The 11,059-nt window shown below is 36.5% G+C and overlaps 1 protein-coding gene across 2 annotated transcripts; it reads left to right on the top strand.

Annotated features, from left to right (window-relative positions):
* Nucleotides 1–4,157, top strand: LOC120772849 (solute carrier organic anion transporter family member 74D-like). 2 transcript variants are annotated; one of them, XM_040101662.1, is made up of 9 exons: nucleotides 1–275; nucleotides 340–569; nucleotides 633–965; nucleotides 2,144–2,615; nucleotides 2,680–2,886; nucleotides 2,954–3,101; nucleotides 3,187–3,390; nucleotides 3,482–3,801; nucleotides 3,897–4,157. In XM_040101662.1, exons 1-9 carry the CDS (start codon nucleotides 31–33, stop codon nucleotides 4,063–4,065), a joined length of 2,328 nt encoding a protein of 775 aa, XP_039957596.1. In that variant the 5' UTR covers nucleotides 1–30; the 3' UTR covers nucleotides 4,066–4,157. The 2 variants fall into 2 exon arrangements, with proteins under 2 accessions (XP_039957596.1, XP_039957597.1); XM_040101663.1 differs by lacking the exon at nucleotides 3,897–4,157 and having other exon boundaries at nucleotides 3,187–3,407; nucleotides 3,482–3,671.
* The last annotated feature ends 6,902 nt before the right edge of the window (nucleotides 4,158–11,059 follow it).

The raw sequence follows: 11,059 nt of genomic DNA, 5'->3' as shown, positions 1-11,059 counted from the left end.
GCGTCTAACACTTCAACCGATAATGCAAAAATGGTGCAACTTATGGATGAAAAATTGAAAACCGATACGCGAAAAGATAGTGCTGTTGAACTCAACTTGCTAACTGAATCGAGATTGGAAGCTCCAACGGAAGAGTGTACACAGGAACAACCTAAAACTGCTGAAGAGACGAGTGATAGCAATAAAAGAGAGATCGATGCCGTTGAACGGGATATGCCGCTAACTGATGATGTGAGATGTGGTTTTTGGTTTTTCAAAAGCACTTTCTTCCAGAGGTGAGCAAAACGTCGATCTGTACTGTACTGTTTTTTATTATTTTTTGTTGTGGTTTTGTAACAGATTCGCCAATCAAACAACATATGTAATACTCTATGGATTAGTGGGCTGCGTGCTCTCCATGACTTATGCCTACTTCAATGGCACGTTGACCACACTTGAAAAACGCTTCAAGATACCTTCAAAGAATACGGGCATAATTTCGATTGGAAATAACCTCACTCAAATGTCTGTATCGGCTATGCTAAGTTACTACGCCAGCAAAGGGCATCGACCGCGTTGGATCGGATTTGGTGAGTGAAAAACAATGGGCGATAAAATATTCTAATTTATTTGGCATTCAACTATCCGCGCAGGCATTATGACATTTGTCGGATTCTGCGTGCTAAATGCCTCGCCGCATTTTCTATATGGCCCCGGCAAAGACGCCCTCGCACTTACAGCCGAATTTGGTGGCGTTGTTAATGAAAATACCACTCAGGATGTGTTGGAAAAGCAACGCGCCAAGGAGTTATGTCGCGATCGCAGCAATGAGACCGCTTGTGCACTCGAAGAGGGTAATTTCGCACCACAGGCGGTACTTTTTCTAGCGCAAGTCGTATCTGGCATTGGTGGTGGACTTTACTATACGCTCGGCATATCCTACATGGATGACAATACGAAGAAGTCGAAAACGCCGGCGCTATTAAGTAAGTACGTCAAGTTGTTGTTATAGTGCAAATGAAATTCGCATAAAATGCATTATTTGTTAAGGGTTTAGAGGTGTCATGAAGCGAGATAAGAGCAAAATCTATGATATTGTTATTATGATAGCCTTCTTCTGAGAGGTAACGACAACAATAGTTTATTTATTGTGAACTTAAAAAGTGAGTCAAGTAAAAAATCGGAGTAGTTAGGTGTCTTATTCGCGTAGTTGACGAAAACATGCAGTTGCATCATTTTGTGTCATAGTGTTAAGAGCACCCATAGAGAGAAAATCGGGGACCGGGGATTATTGTGATGAATTATTGGAGCACAAATTATGTAAAAAATCGGTGCACAGCATCGGACCGGCCTTGGGATGTCCGTGTTCGGACCAAAGTGATGTTTTTTGGTATACTGTGATAGTGTTAGTAAAGTAATAATTAAAAGTTTTCACGATCACTTTTTAAGATCCGGGTTGCGGAATTTGTATTAAAAGACTTTTCATAAAATATATAAATTATGTCAAGATAATGATAGTAAAACCTGGGCCAAAATATAGCAGAGGTTAAGTTAGGTTAATCTGGTAGGCCAATAAACCACGCATAGACTAGTTCTGTTCTTTACTCCAAATGGAGTTTACTTGCGAAGTCCGAGAGGAGTAGTCGTCGTTTTGGATTTTAACAAACCAATAGTAATTCTGTGTACTTCCGATCTACCGTTTTGCTTATGACCTTTGCAGTTTCGCACCCTGGTAGCCCGCTCCATCGAGTTTTGATTTTCTTCACCATTCTTTTGTCAAGGTCGTCGTATAGACAATTCATGGGTTTCCCAATGTTGATCACGTTTTCGGATGTTAGCCTTACACCATTCTTGGAAATCTCGTCCACTATTTCATTGCCCTCGATGCCTTTGTGACCTGGAAGTTAATACTGCCTTGATTGCTGCTTGGCTGCATTAGAGACCAGCTCCTCGATTTTTCGCAAAGACTTCAGCTTGAAGTAAAGCACGTGGTCCGGCAACCTAAAAGGCTGTCCTATGCCTAACTGTGGAACGTATATTTTCGCACCAACTCCATCGTCCATTTTGGAGCCGAAAAAATATTATAGCAATTTAAAAGCAACATTTTTTGTATCACATAAACATGTTATAAAGTTTATACTTCTATATTCTTCTCACTATATAGGCTTGTCGTACTTCTTCCACATGCTGGGCCCCGCCATAGGCTACTCTTTGGCCTCATTCTGCCTCCGTGTCTATATCGCACCGCAATTGAAACCATTAATTAATAATAAAGATCCGCGTTGGTTAGGCGCCTGGTGGATGGGTTGGCTGCTGCTGGGTTCTGCACTCTTTATATCCGGTTTAATATTCAGCATGTTACCACAAGAACTGCCACGTGCAAAAGCTCGCCGTCTTGTAAAGGAACGCAAACGGAGAGAGGCAAATGCATCGAAAGCCGATGCAGGTGAAGAACCCGTTGTAGCCAAGGCTTCTTTACGTGATATGGTGGTCACATTCAAACGCCTCGCCATGAATAAGACGCTGATATGTAATAATATTTCGTCGATCTTCTATTATTTCGGTTACACGCCTTATTGGATTTTTACGCCGAAATATATTGAGGTGCAATATCGACAATCGGCTGCGACGTCGAGGTAAACGAAACACACATTTATGTTTCACAATTATTTTGTATGATTATTTACTCTATATTACTAGCATGGTCACCGGCACCGTGGCTTTGGCTTTCTCCGCTCTTGGCGTACTCATTTCCGGTTTCGTCATATCGAGGTTTAAACCCAGCGCTCGTTATATGGCCGCCTGGAATGTACTCGTTGGTTTGCTTTCCGTTGCCGGTTGTATTGCTTATGCTTATATTGGTTGCCCGGGGAATGAACAGTCCATGGTTGTCAATATACCAGCGAGGTAAGTTTGGAAAATGCTTACAATTTTAATTGTTATATTTACGTAGCTCTGCTGTATTCAATTTCAGTGGTCCTAACAGCGAATCCACCTGTAATTCCGCATGTTACTGCGATTATGTGCCCTTTTCACCGGTTTGCGGTCAGAATAATATGACCTATATATCACCATGCCATGCCGGTTGCAGGCGTTCAATAACTGATGATAGCGGTGCCAAGGTGAGTATTTGAATTATTTTTTATTACAAAACATGCACTTTTAATTTTGTTTCTAGCAGCTATACAAATATAAAATTTGTTTCAGACTTTTACTGATTGCGGCTGTATCTCTAGAGCTGCGACGACGACAAACCATGTTAAGCGCTCATTTTTAGAATCTCTGAATTTGACAGAGAGCGAATTGTTCACAAGCTCCAGTAATACAATGATCGAAGCAACAACAATCAAAGCTTTAACAGCAACAGAGATGATAACAAATGATGGATCCCCTGCTACCGCAATAACAAAAGTACGTGAAGAACTGGTGTTAGTATTTATGTCTTTCTTTCACATTTGTGATCTAATAATCTTAAATAAACTTCTCTTCTCATGAACAACAGTCCTCATTCGGTGGTTACGCCACTCCAGGCGCTTGTCCCGTTAACTGTTTTAAGCAATTCGTGCTGTTTTTGTCAGTCATGTGTCTATTAAAGTTCATAGGTGCCACTGGACGCGCCTCGAACTTCTTGGTCACGGTGCGTTGTGTGTCGGAACAGGATAAAGCCGCTGCCATGGGTTTTGGCATGATGTTGGCCTGCATGCTGTCCTTTATACCCGCTCCGATATTCTTCGGCTGGCTGTTGGATAGTATGTGCTTGGTGTGGGGCAAGACGTGCAGCAACAAAGGCAATTGCTGGCTATATGATCCACTCGCTATGAGGTGGGTTAATATTTCTTTTCCCGAGAAATGAACTTAATTACTTGGTATTTTAATAATTTTCAAATTAATTTATATATCCAACTCTATCATTTCAGATACATTCTCAATCTAACGGCAGGTGCATTCATTTTTGTTGGCACTGTTTTTGATGGCGGGGTCTGGTTCTTAGTAAAGAATCTTAAAATCTTTGATGAAGAGAAACAGAACACTGAAGAAGGCACCAAAGAAGAGAAGGATGTTATGCTTTTTGAAGAAAAAGACTAAAAATGTGTTAAGTGTTTATATACTTTTTTAATGTTTAAACATTTTTATAAATTTATGCATAATTTTAACGACTCTAAAGCATATAAAAAGGCTTTATAACCAAATAAATTGATCTTGTAAAACAAATTTGAAATCATAAGAACTTTTTAAATTTAAGCCTTAGCTCAAATAATTCCTCCGGTAGCACACTAGTACATTCTAATTGGTTTAATGTGCACATTCTCACCACAGTCGGGTTCACGTAACCGGAAAGAGCCTGGGTATTTATCCGGCCAAAGGCTGTAAACTCAACAGCAGTCCAGTCCGGGCAGCGATGAGGCTCATTTCTGTCTGAATGGCTTTGTCAATCAGCACAATATGCGTTATTGGTCAGGCAGCAAATCACATTCCGTGATGATCAAGACCGGCACGTTACTGTGAATTAGGAATAAAAGAATATTTTTGGCCCGAAATGGATGATATGGACTTGGACAATATGTGATTCTAACAGGACGGCTCCAGAAGCCATACAGCTAATGAAAACCAATTTGGTGAACGTGTTATCTCACGAAATGGCCCAGTCTATTGGCTGCCTCGGTCGTGCGATTTGACGCTATTAGACTATTTCCTGTTGATCTACATCAAATCTTTAGTCTATGCCAAGAAGCAGTATTGGCCGATTTATGCTTGAAAACCTTTGAAAATTTGGTTCAGTGTCTGAACTTCTGCAAGCATGCCCGTGGCGGCCAACTCGAGTTCCATACATAATGAAAAACCCGTTATAACTCGAATATTGTTCAACTAAAACTTCCTCAGTAGTCTATTTTTAATAAAAGAATATATGGTATTGAAATGAGCACTTAGTCTTCGTGCGCAGTTTGACTAAAAAAAATTAACGTAAAGCATTGTATTAGCACGTTCGCTAAAAACTCGCTTTAAACTCGCTTTTTCGGATACTGAATAAGATATCTTAATGACACTAAATTGGGAAGTGTGCTTTGAATAAATCATTTTGATACCAAACTTCCTATTCGCTCAACTATTTTCAAAGTATATATGTATATCGAATTACTACTGTACTTCATCTGCCTGGTGCAGTTTGAAGTACAGTGTGATAGTAGTGTTGTCTTCAAAATGTACCGTAAGTCCGGTTTGTGCCTTTGCTAAGCGAACTTTCTGCGCTGTGAAGAAGAGTGAACGCAAACCTTACGCCTGAAGTTAGGCAGCAATGCCAATACACACAATAAAGTTTTAATCAGCGCACTGTGTGCAATTTTTTAAATATATAACACAAAATTTTTAGTCTAAGCGTTTTTCTGTCATTACTCTACATTATATGAAAAATGTTTAATCGTATGAGATAAGCAACTCTTGTCAATACATACATAAGAATTGAAATAGAGATTTACGCTCCATTGTAATATGATTGCAATAAATATTATTTTCAAAATCTAAAATCGTTTATTACTCTGTTTGAAATGAAAATTGTAAGACAATATTTAAAAGAATTCCGCAGCTTTGTAATTGTGAAAAAAGACTTCATAATGAAGATAAGCGGGTTTTTGGTAAATTTATTAAAAGTGTCCCTGAGCATGGGAAGCTTATATACAGTAGTCATTGTTGAAATGTTATCTTATAACATTTGTATGGCTAAGCTCGACAAAAGTAGAATTTCTTTATATGCATACGATTTTTTTATTCAAAATTTTTTAATTTATTTAAAAAGTTTTTAATATTTTTTCAAACATTTTTATTTTTTTTTGATTTTTTTTCAAAATTTTTAAATTTTTTTTTCAAAACTTTTTAACTTGTTTTCAAAATTTTTAATTTTTTTTTTATCAAAAATTTTTAAGTTTTTTTTATTAATAATTACAGTTTCCGCACTATGAGTATGTTATTTCATTCCAATCACGAGGGCAACCCTTTTCATAAATATTTAAAATTTTAAATCGTTTCAGTCTTTAGAACATGTTATAAAAATTACTGCATAGTAAAACTTTCCACAGTTATAAAAATCATGATTTTTTAATCAATTCCTTTTACTCTTACAAAAAACAAAAAGTAACAAATAAAGATAAAACCAAAAGGAATGCCTACAACTTTATGTAGATAAGTACAAACACAAGGGCGCAGTCAGCTTCGCAGCTCCTTCCATTTCATATAAGAATAAATAAAGAATAATCAAACTATGGGAGAGTTCAACAGACGCACCTGAATTTATTTATGGCAAATATGATTATGCCCAATAGTAAAACAGGGAAAAAAGCTAACCTCGGATGTACCTCTTCAAATAATTTTAATTTTGATCGTTCAGTTCGTATGGCAGCTATATGCTATAGCGGTTCAATATCGACGGTTCGGATTGGGGTGAAAAGGATGTGTACAAAATTTCAGATCGATATCTCAAAAACTTAGGAACTAGTTCACGTACATACAGATGGATATGGCTAAATGTCTCAGCTCGTAACGCTGATCTTTTATTCATATATTTATAGGGTCTCGGGCGTATTCTTCTGGGTGTTACAAAATTCGGGGCATGCTTAATATACTCTGCACAGGGCATAATAAAATCAAAATGCACGTGCCCCATGTTTGTTTTTGGATCAAAAGATCAAAAAGCATATAAAAAACAAAACTGTTACTATCTTTTTTCTGCTTTTCTAATATACATACTTATTACTCTAATACTATAGAAAACATTTGTCAGACTTACTTTTAAAACATCTCTATAGGAAAATAACAAGCTCTTGCTTGAATCCCTGCATTCCTCAATGACATTTTGACGTTGGGTATAAAATTGATTAAAGCCCAAACACTTTAATTGACGATCATAAGAAACGAAATATTTAGGGAGCAGACTATCTATATGGGCTTGACGTATCCAAACACCTTTCTATATTGCTGATAAGGTTCCTGCATTTATATTTTTTTGATTTTGCGTTGATTAAATCAGTTTGAGTGCTTAAACATGCATATTTTACGCTTACCGTGTTAGATAAGATATCAGCGTCATGTTTACCATAATTTGTACACGGAATTCAATGTTCCCTCAATGGTGCCAACCAAAAGTTTGTTGACATCAATACAAACTATAATAAAGATATAAATTTTTTTCTCTTCGTTCGAAATGCGCAACTTAAATATTTGATTTATGAGCAGATATAAACGCTGAAATTTGAATACGTTCAGTCATGCCCAAATTTATGGACTAAGTGTACTTAAATGTACTCGTAAAATGTATGAATATTTAAATTACTTATCTGGTATTAAAGTTGATCGATTTTAAAGTAGTATATTTGCTACATTTTTAAATAGAGAAAATACTGGAAATGTGATTATCAATAACACAGAAATTCCACCTATCCTTGTTCATAGCAACTAATAGAAGAATTTGTGGTGTCATTGTAACGATCTTTCAATATTACGATACCGTTTTAATAGTGTTAAACTTGGAGTTTCTTCACGGTAGATATTTGCTGTCATATTTACCAACTTATTTGAGTGAAATATTTCTTCAACCGACCAGTTTTGGAACTTTGGGAAGAGACGTTGGACAAATCTGGCGAATTTGGTGGATTGGAGCATAGTTCATAACACAATTCTTTCAATTAATTGGCTTATCAGTTTTTTAATTGTGAAAATTCAGACATGAAATGACCTTGCGTTTTTTTGAGCAGTAATGATGTTAACCTATAACTTTCGAACCGTTGGTTGGAATGTCATGAAACTTTGACAGTGTTCTACATAAAGTCCGTACTCTATAACAATGTTAGATATTTATTATTTGTGGCGTGATTTCATCAAAGGACAGACACTCTTCCGCCCGTGTAGTTTTTAAATAAAGGGTAGTCCATTTCGAGCTTTCCTACTTAAAAAACAAGAAAAAAACGTTAACTTCGGCAGCGCCGTAGCTAATATGCCCTTCACATGTGCATTTCTTTTAGTAACTATGTGTTCAAATTGTATGGAAACTATATGCTATAGTAATCCGATCTGAACAACCTTAAGCAGTAATCCATGTCAAATTTCGTGATGATACCACGTCAAATGCGAAAGTTTTCCATACAAGAACTTGATTCCGATCGTTCGGTTTGTATGGCAACTATATGTTATAGTGGTCCGATATCGGCAGTTCCGAAAAATGAGCAGCTTCTTGAAGAAAAAATAACGTTTGCAAAATTTCACAACGATATCTTTAAAACTGAGGGACTAGTTCGTATATAAACAGACAGACGGACAGACAGACAGACAGACAGACGGACACGGCTAAATCGACTCAGCTCAACATACTGATCATTTATATATATATTTTATAGGGTCTCCAACGCTTCCTTCTGGGTGTTACAAACTTCGTGGCAAACTTAATATACCCTGTTCAGGGTATAAAAAATCCCCAGAAACTTCAAATTTAATGCGGAATGTTTATTATCATTCAAAAGAACATTACTTGGCTTTTTTTTGAAGACTATATCTTTCAAATGTTGGCCGCGGCTACGTCTCAGCTGGTCCATCCGTTGAGTCTAATTTTCGATGACTCGTTCGAGCATTTCGACTGGTAACTGGGGAATGGCACACGTTATGTTTTGTTCCAAGGCCTGAAGCGAAGCAAAATTGTCCGCGTAGACTTTGGACTTTACATATCCCTGCAGAAAACAGTCTCCGGTGTGATATCACACGATCTTAAGGCGGCACTCTCATGTGAACGCATACATTTTACTACTTCTTAGGAAATTTTTTTTATGCGACAACAAAATTCAATCATTTTAAGTTTTTAATATATTATACATATTTTTTTTTGTATTTTGAAATGTACAAAAAAAAATTTTTTCATTTTTTACATTTTTAATATATTTTTTTTTTTAAATCAAAGTAGTCCCCAACAAAAAAAAGTAGTTCACTGGTCATGGTGATAGCGCCTGTTCATGTTGTCTGCAATAAAAAAATCGAATGGATTATTATTTTGTAGTTCTGCGGCTATCGTCCCTACCAAATATAATCAATTTCATAAAAAAAAATTTCGAACTTCAAAAAAAAGTCACGAAAATCTTGTTTTTTCGTTAAAAATCGTTTAAAAAATATATGAAAATGTTTTCGAAAATAAACAATTCTGGTAGGGACGATAACTATAATATGTAAATTTTAAAGCAATCGGTTGAATACTTTGTTTAGTACCATGACAGTTTGAGAAAATGATGATTCGAGAAAAATGTAGACTTGTCATGGCGCCGACTATGAGCTGTAACTAATCGAATACTATGAATTTCGGTCTGAATTTTTTACAGCATGTTTTCAATAGGTTTTACTGTTAAAAAAAAATAAAATCGATTTTTCGAAGTGATTACATGAGAATACCCCCTTAATGGCTAATCTACCGACCCATAACGTGAGATTATCTGCTCACCTAAGTGTTCCCTTAATAAATCCATTGAGTGATGCGATGAGTGAGAACTGGTGCCGTCTTGTTGAAACTAAATGTCGCCCAGATCGGTCGAATCTTATTCAATAATGAATGATGGGTCTCAAGACGGGTGATGGTGTTGCGAATAGTACGCTCAGTAGGCTGATTAGGCTATTGAAAGAAATATCTCTACTTGGAACACCCCTTATATATGTATATTTTGCATTTGAGGGAAATCATTGAAACATTATATAATACCCCACAGAATTAAAAAAAATTTCTATAATGAACTTGATTTTCATCGGTCAGTTTTTATGGCAGCTATAAGCTCTAGTAACTCAATCTAAACAATTTCTACAGAGATTGCAGAATTGCCTTAAACAATAATCCTAAACTTCCTGATGATAACCCGTCAAATGAAAAATTTTTCGATTCAAACTTTGATTTCGTTCGTTTGTTCGGGGAAGTCCAGTCATTTAACTTCTTTAGACTATTTCTCTTTGGGTATATTAAATCAAAGGTTCACGCAAATCAACCAGCAACGCTCGAAGATAAGATTCGGCGCACTATAGCCCAAGTGCTGCACGGGGTCACCGAAAATTCATGTAAACCGGTGGAGATATGCAAACGAAGCTGCGGTGACCATTTGTCCGATTATCTACCAAAAAAATTTATTGTTTTATTTCACGTCGTTTTTGTTGATAAGCCTTTTATATATCGTAGTTTCCTTCTGGGTGGTACAAATTTCGTGGCAAACTTAACCCTGTACAGGGTATAAAATGGTATAGTTTTTATGCCGTAGCTCCTACATTTCCTTAGTAGTATGTCTTTTAATAGAAATTATTTAACAATAAATTATTTACTCAACGGCTTACAAATTCTTGTACAATGCCACTAAAACTAACACTAGCCAAAAAAGAAGTACGGATGACCTTGAAAGCAGCAACCAAGGTAATTGGAAATTACTCTTTACAATACTTCGAATTACACATAACTAGCCTTCAAATTCACAATCAGAACTATTTACAACAACACATAATTCTCGCCCAGATTTGTAGGCAAAAAGTAGCTTTCCAGTTCCTGCTCTGTCGCGATTAGCCAAGGGAGATTGGAGTAACAATAACAATCACAGCAGCGGCAAAACAACAACTGCTGCATGTGTTGCCCTAAGAAACAAATGATAAGCACATACAAGTGCACATAGTAAATGTAAGCGGTAAAAGTGTTAAAGATAGCAGTCAACACCAGTAGTTGCAAAAACAAAAGTAAACAGTGCTTTACAACAACATGTTTGTATGTTGCTCATAATTTTAATTGTGTTTTTCATGCCTTTTTTAATTACATACACTTTTTATGAACGTGGAGGGAGGGCTTTGGAAAGAGGAGGACGATTTTTGTAGGGGTTTGGGGAGATGTGAGGCTTCGCAAAACAATAACAATAAAAACAATGTTGGTGACATTGTCACTACCACCTATGTATTTTGTTTAAATATTGTTTTTGCTATTCTTGTTTGTTTCATATTATTGCTACTTGTTGGCGCTGCCAGTAGCTGTGGTCATCGCTGCTGTTATTGTTATTACCTTATTCATCTGCTATCGGCATTTGCTGCCATAGCC

The sequence above is a fragment of the Bactrocera tryoni genome, chromosome 3 (genome assembly GCF_016617805.1).
Source record: "Bactrocera tryoni isolate S06 chromosome 3, CSIRO_BtryS06_freeze2, whole genome shotgun sequence".
Taxonomy (NCBI): Eukaryota; Metazoa; Arthropoda; class Insecta; order Diptera; family Tephritidae; genus Bactrocera; species Bactrocera tryoni.
The sequence above is the reverse complement of the archived record's forward strand: the minus strand, read 5'-3'. Positions and strand labels throughout refer to the sequence as shown.

What these genes read in the sequence shown, in the direction of transcription:
- LOC120772849 (XM_040101662.1), top strand. Translation starts at nt 31, where the DNA reads ATGGTGCAACTTATGGATGAAAAATTGAAAACCGATACGCGAAAAGAT. An exon ending in CTGATGATAGCGGTGCCAAG is followed by an intron (nt 3,102 to 3,186) that starts GTGAGTATTTGA and finishes AATTTGTTTCAG; the next exon opens with ACTTTTACTGATTGCGGCTG. An exon ending in TATGATCCACTCGCTATGAG is followed by an intron (nt 3,802 to 3,896) that starts GTGGGTTAATAT and finishes CTATCATTTCAG; the next exon opens with ATACATTCTCAATCTAACGG.